The sequence below is a fragment of the Lactuca sativa genome, chromosome 4 (assembly GCF_002870075.4).
Source record: "Lactuca sativa cultivar Salinas chromosome 4, Lsat_Salinas_v11, whole genome shotgun sequence".
Classification (NCBI taxonomy): Eukaryota; Viridiplantae; Streptophyta; class Magnoliopsida; order Asterales; family Asteraceae; genus Lactuca; species Lactuca sativa.
The window spans coordinates 237,639,380-237,654,320 of record NC_056626.2 but is presented as its reverse complement, the minus strand read 5'-3'; the positions used below and the strand labels follow the sequence as shown (position 1 = coordinate 237,654,320).

The window sequence follows — 14,941 nt, the reverse complement described above, 5'->3', positions numbered from 1 at the left end:
GTGTATCGGTATTTTGAGGGTAACTCACTAAGCTTTTGGGCTTACAGTTTCAGTTTATTGTTTGAGGTACATCAGGGGATCGAGGCAAGGCCAAGGCGTGATCGTACAGCTCCTCTTATTGTGTTTATGTTTCTGGGAAAAACTCTGATAATCAATATTTTGAAAACAAAGTTGTAATGTTCTGATGTACTTGAAATGTTTTAAAAAGTTTAAATTGGTTTGGAATTTTGAATGTTACACTTTGATTATCCCCAACTTCGACATGCCAACTGAGACGAAGCTTTCAAAATGTGCTTAAAGAAGGATTCTCCCTTCTACGATGATCTTGTAATGACTCCATGCAAAAGGATGGACCAAGCTAGGAGTATGGAATTGAGATTCATTAGTCTCAAAGAAGACAAGCAGATCCAAAAGAGGAGCAACACACCGAGCTCTTATGATGACCCTAATAGGAAGGCCGATTCATCAGACCAAAGCTCCTATAAATCAAAACCTTATTCCAAACCCGACCATTACAAGGTTAACGCCCTTGAAGATAAGAAAGAGGAAGATGAATTCCCTAAGATTACTGACTATTGTTTTTCCGTGGATATTTCAGATGTAATCTTTGCCATGTAGGATCTTGGAGACAAAGCCATATGGCCAAGAAAATGAGAAAAATCCACCGGTTGGAAAGTCAAGTCGAAATGGTTTGCATATCATGAAGACTTTGCTAACATCACAAAGGATTGCATAGCTCTCAGCAAGAAATCAGCTATCTCTTGGGCAAAGGATACCTCAAAGAAATCTTGGGAAGAAGAAAGGAGAAAACCAAATAAAAAGACCAAGATCCTCGACAGGATCCCCCCCCCCCTAGCTGATGCAAAGGTAATCAATGTGATCTCTGGAGGATCTGACATTTGTGGTAACTATTACTCTGTAGCAAAAATGTAACACCCAAAATCTAGAAGATTAATTGCGGAAATAAATCCCATTTTCCAAGGACCAACATGGCGATTTGATGGTGGGAAACTCGACGTGTTGGATGCTTTTTGGACGCGTGTTTTTCTAGATCAACTCGGTGAGTTAGAGAAGGGACCTCGGCGAGTTGGATGCTGATTGAGAAACCCTAATTTTTAGTGTGTTTCACCTTATTTAAAGGCCTTAAGTTCCTTGGATGGCCTCCTTACCAGCCTCTTGTGTCCAAAACCCCTAAAATCGAGCATTATCTTCCATTATTGAGTGTATGAGTTTGGGGTGAGCCTTGAGTGTTCATTTTTGGTGCATGTTGAAGGAACCAAGGAATTAGGATTTCCTTGGCTTGAAGAAGAAATCTTAGATCCAGAATCTATGTCTCATTTTCCATGTTTTTAAGATATCAAGTTCCCACCTTGCTTGATAGTTGCTTATATCTCTTCTTGGGTTATAATTTATGCTTCTTAGCCATGGTTGTGTGGATGTTGGGGATTAGGACGTCCCAAATGATTATTCTTTCTGATCTAAGGTCTATATGAGCTCTTTTGGCATAAAGGTGCCAACTTTATTGATTTATGGACTTCATGCATTCATTAAGTCTTTCATTTAACCCTTTTTGAGCGTTTGAGTTTCTCCTAGGCTTGCATGAATGTAAAGTTGGCAACTTTATGTGGTTTTCCAGCTCTATGGTGTCAGATCTGTATATGAGTAACTTTACATGATCATCTCAATAAAATTATAAAAAAAAGTATACCTTGGTGGGCTTGATTCCAACCCTTATGAAGAGTTCAGGGTTCATTAAAGGCAACTAACATGAAAAATCACAGCCAGGTAGAAAATAAAGGAACAAGAGTATTCAACTAACATGAAAGATCACAGCCAGGTAGAGAATAACTACTTGAGAAAAACAATTTCATCCTGAAGTAGAAATACTATGGAAGTGGTTATAGCACATAATCAAGAACATGACTTCCTTTTCAGTCTACCTTTTGAGAGGGCATAAAGTAGTAGTTGAATGAGCTATGTCCTATATGCAACTTCTCATCCCACATGAAATCAAATACACAAAAAATTAAATACACTCATGTAAAGATCATAACTTCTATGTATCATAATTTCATAATTTCACTGATTTGCTTCATCGTATTTCCCCTGCTTGCGACAACACACAAAAGGTTCAATAGTAAACAAGAACAAAAAAATTGCAACGTTTACGTTTACTCAACTTCCACGAAAAGAAGAATTTATCGAAATGTCCAATTTTATATAAAAGAAACATAAAACCTCAGAAGGTAACAACATGATAGATAATTAAAATAATACAAAAAGTTCGAATCCTGGCTAAGATGAAAACAAAATCAATTCGTCGGACAATAAAATATTTTCAAACTTTTGCTCAAAATATTAAACGTGATTATGTGTGTGAGGTGTTGTGTGTGACTATTAATAAAGTATCAGAATGGGATCGCGTAGCATAAAAGTAGGGGGAAGGATGCCGTACCTATGAAATCAAACAAAAAGAATGAGATTAAGGGAGAAGTAACAAAGCATACCTAAGATGCTTAGAGAGTAGAAGTGGGCATCGTGGAATGAGTAAGAAATCGTGATTGAAACCTGCATAGTTTTTCCGGATAAGGGTTCACACAGGACAAGACGAGAAGATCCAAAATCGAAATCAAAGCAATGAATAGAGGAGAAATTAGAGAAATAGAATAATGAAAACATTAGGAAAAGAGAATAAACAAATCATACCATAGTCGGGATAGGGCGTGAAAATTTGAGCAGTCTCCGACGAGGTCAGGTGAGCTCGAGGTCGCTAGAGGATAATACCCCTATGTTCGTTAGAGGAGAAGTGAGCAAATATGTTGTCGGCGAGGTGAGAGGAGATTATCGATCGATTGTTGTAGAGGCAAGAGATCACCAAGTGTTTTCGTTCTTGAAAAAGCCCTAGTCCCTCCGATTTTGTGGAATTTAGTAGTACTAATACTTTGGTAGAAGCGCGTTTGAAATAATTATAAACCTACTCTTCTTTACAATGTCAGATCTGAAGTTGTAACTTTAGAACTGAGCTCCTTTAGGCTTCTTAGTACATAAAGTTTGTTGCTTGTGCAAGAATGAGACTCTCCCAAGGTGTAAAACTCCATTGGAAGCTTAGATTGGTCATTTAGCCCCTTTAGAACCTTGCATGTGCGTAAAGTTTTCAACTTTACAAGATAAACATGCCTTAGAAGCTTGGATCTGTAATCTGGAGCCATTCCATGGCATAAAAAGCATCTGCATGGTTGGATGTCTGCGAGGACTCCACGAGTTGGGTGAACAACTCAGCGAGCCCGATGAATTTGGTCATGAACTCGACGAGTTGATGAACAACTCGACTAGTCCGTTGAAGTTTGCCTTGAACTCGACGAGTCATTAGAAAACTCAGCGAGTCGACTAAGGTTCCCCCGATTCTTGGACACGTATGAGCTTGGCAAGTTAAAGGAGAACTCGAAGAGCCAGTCAATGGTTTCACGACTTCTCGAGTTCAGGAAGGACTCGATGATTCGGTGAACTGCACTCAACGAGTTGAGTCAACATGGGTTGTTGACTTTGACTGTGGGCATTGACTTTGACAATTAGTTGACCGGATGACTTCTAAGGGTATTCTGATAAATTGGAAACTTATGAAGAAAAGGTTTTATGGTATTTACAGGTAGTGAAGTTCGTGTTGGTGATCCGGAAGTTGAAGCTTATTGGTTTCTACCGTCAGTTGCGAGGTGAGTTGTTTCTACCGTCAGTTGCGAGGTGAGTTATCCACATTACACTAAGGGGTCTAAGGCACCAAGGCCGGCCCAGTTAATGTATTTCCTTGAACTGTGATAGATACTGAGTATGATTTAGTGTCGCATGCCAGTGGTTATGCCTGTTAGGTAGGTCTGTAGGACTATCTGTGATGTTATGTGATTATTGCATGCTCGATTCTTATGATTTATGTGTTGGTTATATGGGATGGGTTGAGGTGATACTACTTTGTGCGGTAGGCAACAAACCCTACGAGCATTCCGGTTACGGGCTAAGGGAGACTCGTACTGTGGGCTCGGGAGCATTCCAGTTATGGGCTAAGGTAGACTCGTATTGTTGGCTCGTGGGTATTACAGTCTGTAGGGCTGTGGAACCGTTATGTACTGTTCTGTTCAGTTTTGATGATATGTTATCGTGACATGGTTATGTGGACTGTATGTGTATCGGTATTTTGAGGGTAACTCGCTAAGCTTTTGGGCTTACAGTTTCAGTTTATTGTTTCAGGTACATCAGGGGATCGAGGCAAGGCCAAGGCGTGATTGTACAACTCCTCTTATTGTGTTTATGTTTCTGGGAAAAACTTTGATAATCAATATTTTGAAAACAAAGTTGTAATGTTCTGATGCACTTGACATGTTTTAAAAAGTTTAAATTGGTTTGGAATTTTCAATGTTACACTCTGATTATCCCCAACTTCGACATGCCAACTGAGACGAAGCTTTCAAAATGTGCTTAAAGAAGGATTCTCCCTTCTACGATGATCTTGTAATGACCCCATGCAAAAGGATGGACGAAGTTAGGAGTATGGAATTCAGATTCATTAGTCTCAAAGAAGACATGGAGATCCAAAAGAGGAGCAACACACCGAGCTCTTATGATCACCCTAATAGGAAGGCCGATTTATCGGACCAAAGATCCTATAAATCAAAACCTTATTCCAAACCCGACCATTACAAGGTTAACGCCCTTGAAGATAAGAAAGAGGAAGATGAATTCCCTAAGATTACTGACTATTGTTTTTCCGTGGATATTTCAGATGTAATCTTTGCCATGCAGGATCTTGGAGACAAAGCCATATGGCCAAGAAAATGAGAAAAATCCGCCGCTTGGAAAGTCAAGTTGAAATGGTTTGCATATCATGAAGACTTTGCTCACATCACAGAGGATTGCATAGCTCTCAGCAAGAAATCAGCTATCTCCTGGGCAAAGGATACCTCAAAGAAATCTTGGGAAGAAGAAAGGAGAAAACCAAATAAAAAGACCAAGATCCTCGACAGGATCCCCCCCCCCTAGCTGATGCAAAGGTAATCAATGTGATCTCTGGAGGATCTGACATTTGTGGTAACTATTACTCTGTAGCAAAAATGTAACACCCAAAATCTAGAAGATTAATTGTGGAAATAAATACCATTTTCTAAAGACCAACACGGCGATTTGATGGTGGGAAACTCGACATGTTGGATGCTTTTTGGACGCGTGTTTTTCTAGATCAACTCGGCGAGCTAGAGAAGGGAGCTCGGCGAGGTGGATGCTGATTGAGAAACCCTACTTTTTAGGGTGTTTCACCTTATTTAAAGGCCTTAAGTTCTTTGGATGGCCTCCTTACCATCCTCTTGTGTCCAAAACCCCTAAAATCGAGCATTATCTTCCATAATTGAGTGTATGAGTTTGGGGTGAGCCTTGAGTGTTCATTTTTGGTGCATGTTGAAGGAACTAAGGAATTAGGATTTCCTTGGCTAGAAGAAGAAATCTTAGATCTAGAATCTTTGTCTCATTTGCCATGTTTTTAAGATATCAAGTTCCCACCTTGCTTGATAGTTGCTTATATCTCTTCTTGGGTTATAATTTATGCTTCTTATCCATGGTTGTATGGATGTTGGGGATTAAGACATCCCAAATGATTATTCTTTCTGATCTAAGGTCTATATGAGCTCTTTTGGCATAAAGGTGCCAACTTTATTGATTTAAGGACTTCATGCATTCATTAAGTCTTTCATTTAACCCTTTTTGAGCGTTTGAGTTTCTCCTAGGCTTGCATGAATGTAAAGTTGGCAACTTTATGTGGTTTTCCAGCTCTATGGTGTCAGATCTGTATATGAGTAACTTTACATGATCATCTCAATAAAATTATAAAAAAAAGTATACCTTGGTGGGCTTGATTCCAACCCTTATGAAAAGTTCAGGGTTCATTAAAGGCAACTAACATGAAAAATCACAGCCAGGTAGAAAATAAAGGAACAAGAGTATTCAACTAACATGAAAGATCACAGCCAGGTAGAGAATAACTACTTGAGAAAAACAATTTCATCCTGAAGTAGAAATACTATGGAAGTGGTTATAGCACATAATCAAGAACATGACTTCCTTTTCAGTCTACCTTTTGAGAGGGCATAAAGTAGTAGTTGAATGAGCTATGTCCTATATGCAACTTCTCATCCCACATGAAATCAAATACACAAAAAATTAAATACACTCATGTAAAGATCATAACTTCTATGTATCATAATTTCACTGATTTGCTTCATCGCATTTCCCCTGCTTGCCACAACACACAAAAGGTTCAATAGTAAACAAGAACAAAAAAATTGCAACGTTTACGTTTACTCAACTTCCACGAAAGTTTGAATTATTTATGGATAATTATTTTTCAAGAAATCATTAAAGAAATCAAAGGATAATTATGTGATTAAATTTTAATTTGAATTATTTATTATTTGATCCTTGTTGTTATGAAAAGTTTCATATTTTTCCCTTTAGGTTTTATAGTTTAAATTTGAACCCAATAGTTTTGTAGTTTTGAAATTTAAATAGTTGAAACCCTAATGTGTTGAAATGTTTCAAAACTTGCCCTCAAGTTTTGGAATTTAAAAGTTGATTAAAATTTTAATTAGGAAAGTTAAATTCTCAAACTCTAGTATTGTTTTGAAAAAGTTCAAATCACACCCTTATGGTTTTGTTAATTAATTAAGGTGTATAATTAAAGAAGTTTAATAAATCCATAAAAGTTTAGGTTTACAATTTAATTGAATTAAAGGTATAATTGTTAAATTAGACCACCTAGTATTTTGAAAGTATAAAATACACCCTATACTATATATAACATCAAAAGTCTAACATTATATATATGTATGAGTAAAAGTCAGTCTTACCGTTAGTAGGCCTCATTCACGAAGCTAGTCTATAAGGGGTGTTTAAGGAAATTGCCTATAAAATGGCGATTGAATGGGTATCCACTCTTACCCACCGCACTCTTGACTAGTGGAGGGTCGTTAGCCGAACGGGTAGGATAGGACAAAAACCTTCCATTATAAGTATAATGAAATATAAAAGTAAATAAATGTTTTCATAAAATTCTCAATCTTAGTTACTTAGGCAAAAGTAAATTGATGCAATTCCATGAAATTACACTTTGTGCCCTTGCGAAGACGTTAGTGGAGCGTGTGTGGTTTACCGGCACACTAAATGGTTCTAAGCAAAGGTAGCAGAGGGTGACTCAATGTTTGTCATAGTTTGGTGGAGCGTGTGTGGTTTACCGGTACATCGAATAGGTGACTGTAACATGTGAGGGCACCATGTAAGTTTGCATGGTTATTCACACCCGCTTTGTGATCCTCGGCATCCCAGTCACAAACAAGAGCGGCATATCGAGATTTAAACATGCCATTGAAATGTTCAATGAATCTCATAGAATCTAGGAGTTTTCATAGATTTAAAACTTAAATTTGTTTTTCGTTTTTCATGGTGGAAATTAGTGAATCGTCATTCACTTACCTCAAATATTCTGCAATTAGGGTTACGGCATCCCTCTCCCGAGTTGTAGAATATTGTGTTGGGTCCTAGCCTTAGTATTTCATTTGGGTGATCTACTAAGTACTCAATCAATCAACTAACTTGAATTTGTTTTTCTCCCGTTTTGTAGATGTCAAAGTTTGACAACTATGGTCTTCCCAAATCCCGTGGAACAAGCATTCCACATGAAGATGGTATTCCACGATTCAATCGAGGAACGAGAAATCATGCTTCACTTCCTCCTCCTCCCCCTATTGTTCTCCCCAACCCACGAAAGGAAGAATTTATCGAAATGTCCAATTTTATATAAAAGAAACATAAAACCTCAGAAGGTAACAACATGATAGATAATTAAAATAATACAAAAAGTTCAAATCCTGGCTAAGATGAAAACAAAATCAATTCGTCGGACAATAAAATATTTTCAAACTTTTGCTCAAAATATTAAACGTGATTATGTGTGTGAGGTGTTGTGTGCGAGTATTAATAAAGTATTAGAATGGGATCGAGAAGCTTAAAAGTAGGGGGAAGGATGTCGTACCTATGAAATCAAACAAAAAGAATGAGAATAAGGGAGAAGTAACAAAGCATACCTGAGATGCTTAGAGAGTAGAAGTGGGCATCGTGGAATGAGTAAGAAATCGCGATTGAAACCTGCATAGTTTTTCTGGATAAGGTTTCACACAGGACAAGACGAGAAGATCCAAAATCGAAATCAAAGCTATGAATAGAGGAGAAATTAGAGAAATAGAATAATGAAAACATTAGGAAGAGAGAATAACCCAAGCATACCATAGTCGGGATAGGGCGTGAAAATTTGAGCAGTCTCCGACGAGGTCAGGTGAGCTCGAGGTCGCTAGAGGATGATACCCATATGGTCGTTAGAGGAGAAGTGAGCAAATATGTCGTCGGCGAGGTGAGAGGAGATTATCGATCGATTGTTGTAGAGGCAAGAGATCACCAAGTGTTTTCGTTCTTGAAAAAGCCCTAGTCCCTCCGATTTTGTGGAATTTAGTAATACTAATACTTTGGTAGAAGTGCGTTTGAAATAATTATAAAGTGACATCTCTACACGAGACTCGTTTAAGAAAAGTGCCCTCCGTGTTTTTAATTTTTTTGTCACTAATTTTATGGCACGCATAAATGCATTCCTCTATCCTTTGAATTTTAGAAAACTGACATTATTTTTAGGAAACACAAAAAATGTGTATCGTGAATCAGTGTGTGTCATTGATTGCATGTCATTAAAGAGCTATTTTCCTATAGTGAAATAAGTAGCTTAAAAATAACTTAAAATAAGAATTGTTAAAATTAATATTATATAAAAAATTATAATGTTATATTTAAAACCAAAAACAATATTCGTTCTTTTAAATAATTATAACCAAATAAACGAATAATATTAATCAAATATATTTTAAAAAGAGTTAAATTTCTTAAACCAAATTAAAATTACTAAGATTTTTCAAATACATTATTTTAAATAATTTACAACAACACTAGTTAAAAGTAACATTATATACAAAAAAACATACTGTTACCTTTAAAATAAAATCAAATTTTGATATTTTAAATAATTACAATGATAAAAAAATTAAAATCTTATTCAAATAAATTTTTTTAAATTAATTAATCAGAACAAAAATGATAAACATTATTAAACCATATATTAGATTTAAATTAATTCATGATGAGTAATATGTGCTAGAGACTATTGAGACAATTGAGTATATATAATTTTAAAAGATGTGTATATTATGGTATAGTTCAAAACAAACAACCTTTATACACACTTATTTTATAATATTTTAATATATTTTATTATTCTAGACAACATGCATATATTGGTTTAGTTGAAGTAAAAGATTCGGGTGATTGACATATTTCCTTGATAAATGGATGAAAGTTAATTTGGTTAAAATACATCTAAATCCACAATTGAAAGATTCTATCATTTTTTTTTTGACAAAAGTCCAATAAAAATGTAAATTGGATTACTAAATTATGTTTCCTTCTCAATTAAACGTTGATGTTACATTTTCACTTTAATAAAACAAATTGTCTCTAGCAAAGATATATGTCAATTTTTTTTTTTTTTTTTTTTTTGACTTTTTCATTGTTCAAACATATTCAACATCATGATTCTATCATTTCTTTGACAGGTCGCCAATAAATCACTTTAATTCCATTTCCTTATTTAAGTAAATGTTGATGCTACGTTATAATTAAGTTTTTAATAAAAAAATTATTGTCTCTATGATTGTCTTAAGCCCACTTTGTTGACTAGACATTCAACATTGACATCTATACATATTTATTTATACTCCGTATATTATATATAAATTTTTACCTGCAGCCAGGGAGTTCCATCTCTATATATTATGAAACCTATGTAGCATCATTTTCATAATTCTTTCTGGACGTAGAAAGCATGGAGCTGTTTCTCCCATTTTCAGCGACTATAGCCGCAATTGTTTTTTCTTTTATACTAAAATTCCTGCTGGAAAGTATTAAAGGAAAGAGAGTGAAGAACACAGAACCACCTCAAGCAAAGGGCCGATGGCCGGTAATCGGACACCTGGGCCTTCTTGGTGGACCTGAACTACCTCACAGGGTCTTAGGTGGAATGGCAGATAAATATGGCCCCATCTTCACCATGAAGCTTGGTGTTCACAATGTTTTGGTGGTGAGTAACGCTGAGATGGCGAAAGAGTGCTTTACCACAAACGATAAGGTGTTTGCAAGTCGACCCAAGTCAATGGCAGTAGAACACATGGGCTATAACTATGCCATTTTGGCTCTAGCTCCTTATGGGGACTACTGGCGACAAGTGCGCAAGATCATGACTCTGGAGGTTCTCTCTCAGCGACGTGTGGAGATGCTTGGACCTCTTCGTGCTTCAGAGGTTAAAGCATCCATGGAAGATATATATAAAGCTTGGGTAAAGAATAAAGAGAGTGGAAGTTCCGACATGGTAAAGGTGGATATGAAACAATTGTTTCAGAACTTGATATTAAATGTTGTCGTCAGGGTTGTTTCAGGAAAAAGGTTTTCACCTGATGACAAAGAAGGGGTTCGATTTCAAAAAGTGATAAGGAAATTCTTCGTGTTATTGGGCACATTTGTCGTGTCTGATTTTATTCCATATCTGAAGCCATTGGACTTGGGAGGATACGAGAAAAAAATGAAGATGACAGGAGAAGAGATGTACGGAATTGTTACAGGATGGCTAGAGGATCACAAGAGAGTGAGAGCGGAGGAAAAGCATGCGCAGCAACATGAAAGAAGCCAAGTCTTCATGGATGTTCTTATTTCCGTTGTTGAAGGTGCCCCCCAAGACGAATTCCGCGGTTTTGACCATGATACCGTAATCAAGGCTGCATGTTTGGTAAACCTAATCTCTGTCTGATCATTATTAAAGTTTGTTAATCGTTTATAGTTTCTTCCACATTCATTATAATATTTCCAACTAGGGATATCAAGAGGTGAAAACGGGATAGGTGTTGCATTCCCGTCCTCACTCCCGAAATTTCTCCCTTGCCCCCAGCCACGACCCCGCCCCCGCTCCCGAAATTTCCATCCTCCCCACCCTTATCACCGCTTTCAATTGGTTTTGGGATATTTTTTTATTGGGCTAAAAGATGTTATTGTTTGGGCATAAAAAAACAATTTTTTGGGTGAAAAGTAGTTATTTATAACATAATTTTACATGATAAAAACAAAAATATTAGCACATCTCAAAAACGTTATACTAATAACTGAAAAAACATGATTTTTTATTGAATTTTGAGAGTTCAAAATCATTGCTACTATGTATTATATTTATATAATTAATATATATAACTACATATAATATATTAACATGACCCCCATGGGGTTTCACGACATGACTTCTCACCCCTGTCCCCACTCCCGAAATTAGAACGGAAGTTGCCCATGCCCCCGCCCCCGCCCCCACCACTGATTTTATTAACAAATATCACAATATGAATCGGTGTCCTACGGGTTGGGGATCCCATTACACTTTTTGACATACCTATTTGCAATAATTTTCAGTGGCTAATATAAGTTCTGTGAGAAACACAATTATCAGCATGTTGCTTGAAACCTAATACAAGATATTTGTTTTAACTTCAAACTTGCAGACTATTTTAGCTGCTGGCTTGGACACAACGTCTGTAACGTTAACATGGACTTTAAGTTTGTTGCTCAACAACCCAAGAGCATTAAAAATTGCCCAAGATGAATTGGATGAGCATGTTGGAAGAAAGAGAGTAGTAGAGGAGTCGGACCTGAAGAACCTTGTTTACCTTGACGCAATCATCAAAGAGACGCTGCGTTTATACCCGCCTGGACCTCTAGGCCTTCCTCATGAGTCCATGAAGGATTGCATTATTGGTGGCTACAATATCCCTAAAGGCACACGTTTAATGACTAATTATTGGAAAATTCAACATGATCCTGATAAATGGTCAGATCCTGAAGAATTTCAGCCAGAAAGATTCTTGACAAGTCATAAACATGTTGATGTCAAGGGAAACAATTATGAATTGCTTCCTTTCGGTAGTGGTAGAAGAGTATGCCCTGGTATTCCGTTTGCTCTTCGGGCGTTGAATATAACTTTAGCTACTCTAATACAACAATTTGTGCTTAAAAAGCCATCAAATGAACCCATTGATATGAGCGAAAGCGCAGGAGTGACTATCAGTAAAGCAATCCCACTTGAGGTCCTTCTGGCCCCTCGTTTATCCCTTGATATGTATGATGTTGGTGCATGATACGTCCATTTCAAATCATCTACGAGCCGTACAGCCCCCACCATATGCCCACACCCTAGTCCTATTGAAGAATGATTCGAAAACAATCCAGAAAAATCTGAGAGTCTTCTTACTAGTTTATCAAAAATTTGTTTACTTATACTACTTGTTTTTGATTTTCCTTATTTCATGTAATGGTTTCTAGTAATTTCTCCTTGGATGCTCGATATATATAGCCATCTCGTGTTTACATTTTAAGCATCAATAATATGAGAGTCTTATAGTGAAAATATTCCCTCTTTCTCTTAGCTTAGTATTGTTTAATTACACAAACATTATGGTATTAGAGCTAAGTTCGACACCTAATATTTGCTTTATATCAATTTTAAAATGGTGTAAGTCAACATTACTATATAGGGAAAATGACTTTATATCCCAATGTAGTTTCCAAACCATTCCAAAAACCCAATTATGTTTTGTCTGATCAGAAAACACAACGAACATAAGATGTCTAAAAACGCCCAACTAACTTACACTTTTGTTCATTTCTCATTAGGGTCAACTGGGTAACGAAATTCAACGAATGACATGGCCTATGACGTGAAGTTAAATATTGTGAAAATGACTTGTAAGACCAATGAAGTTTCGAAACCGTTCAAAAAACCTCAATCATGTTTTTTTTGTTCAAAAAAAACACGACCATAACCTTTTGTTAAAAAAACCCAATGAAATTAAACTTTTGTTAAATTCTCATTAGAGGCAACAAGATTCATTATGTATACAATTAGTTGGTAAAGTACTTGACATTATATTTAATGACATGGAAAAACATATCAAAATTACCCTTTATGTATCAATTTAAGGCTTGGAGAAGAGAAAAACAAATGACATCTGTGTTCGATCTCGTGTAATGGCTACTTATTGTTCTTCCTCTCAATCATTGATGTCTAACTCAAGAGAAGGGAATCCACATCCACAAGGGTTTGCATCATCAAATATCTTTTTTGTAGATACTGAGTTGGACATCAACGATTGAGAAGAAGAAGAGAGAGTAGCAATTATAAAAGATCTAACACAGACTTCCTTCGTTTTTCTTTTCTCCATGCCCTAAATCGATATATAAAGGGAAATTAAAATCTGTCTATACAATGTCAGTAAAAATAACGCCATATCATTTCCCAAATAATTGTATACCTAATGAATCTGATTTCATCTAATGAGATTTGAACAAAAGTTGAAGTTCGTTGGGGTTTTTTTAGATAAAAGGTTAAGTCCGTTGGGTTCTTTTAGATAAAATGTTAAGTTCATTGGGTTTTTTTGAACAAACAAAACATGATTGAGGTTTTTTGAATGACTTCGAAACTTTATTGGTCTTACAAGTCATTTTCCCATACTATTTATTAGCATGGCTTAGCCTCTGATCCGAATTTTCAGTGGACGTTCCTATGAATTTTGGGGCATGAAAAAATATCCATTTCAGGTCACGAGAGATATGGGATTTTTTATAGAATTACTACACACATAGAATCACTGATGAAGCTCGACAAAGATAAAATCAAAAGAAATATGCCAATGTTTTGTTGTTCATCCAACATGAAATGGATGAAACTATTTTCCCCATAATCGTTTCAAGAAAATAATGTAACATTCTCAAGACTTAGTACCAAGGGTCTGCTATGGTTATCAACATCTAGCTCTAACATCTAAGAAAGTATGCCGAGACAAAAAAAACAACACAAGAACTTCCAGCCAAAGCATCACCATTAAAATACACTCAAATTCATGTCTATGGAGATAAAATTACTAATGAATTCTTAGTAGCCAAGGAGTTGAGAATCTTAATAATGGTGTAGGAGACATTAACAAATCAAAGGATCTTGGAGCTTTTACATTTTCTAATGGATGGCTCATTCCTGTTGGAAATAAACTCCAATAATGTAGATTTCTTGAAAAAAATCAATTTGAACAACAACTTTGATATTCGATCAGTCAATTTTTATGGTCTTAGTGTAGTTTGTTTTGGTTCTTATAATCTAGGATGTATTTATTATCTAACATCTTTTATAGTTACCTACTAGCTGTTTTTTAAATATTTAGGAGGTGTAGAATGATGTTGCAGTTTATGACAACCAAAAATATAACCAAGATTTTGTTAAAAAGTACTATGTTATCCCCTATTTTTATTTTCTTCTTTCTGCATCAAATATATGCCTGCATGTAACAACCATAAAATTTTACGCCAAATTTAAACTTTTTCAATCATAAATACAACCCAATAGTATTCGTTTACAAAAAGTTTTCAATTGATTATTCATCATAGTGTCCCAATAACCAGATCATAAGGATGAGGAGCGGTACTTTCATGCCTTTGCCTTGCCATGATCTCCTGAAGTACCTGAAACAGTAAACTGAAAACTGTAAGCCCGATGGATTAGTGAGCTACCCCCAAAATACCAATACCACACTGATAATACCATATCAGTAATAATCAATTAGTCAACAGGCATACTGGGCCATCGGCCTGACTGTACCGCAACGTGGGCCTACAGTCTATCTGGATCTATCCCGAGCCTTCAGCATGACTGGACCGCCACGAGGGCCCACAGTCTCCCCGGACCGCTCATAGGGTGTGTTGGCCTTCAGCACAAAGCAGGACCGCC

General features: G+C 36.3%; 1 protein-coding gene across 1 annotated transcript; it reads left to right on the top strand.

The window, feature by feature from the left end:
• The first annotated feature begins 9,940 nt into the window (after positions 1–9,940).
• LOC111912933 (cytochrome P450 CYP82D47) lies at positions 9,941–12,571 on the top strand. The gene is made up of 2 exons (XM_023908665.3): positions 9,941–10,912; positions 11,670–12,571. Exons 1-2 carry the CDS (start codon positions 9,956–9,958, stop codon positions 12,300–12,302), a joined length of 1,590 nt encoding a protein of 529 aa, XP_023764433.1. The 5' UTR covers positions 9,941–9,955; the 3' UTR covers positions 12,303–12,571.
• The last annotated feature ends 2,370 nt before the right edge of the window (positions 12,572–14,941 follow it).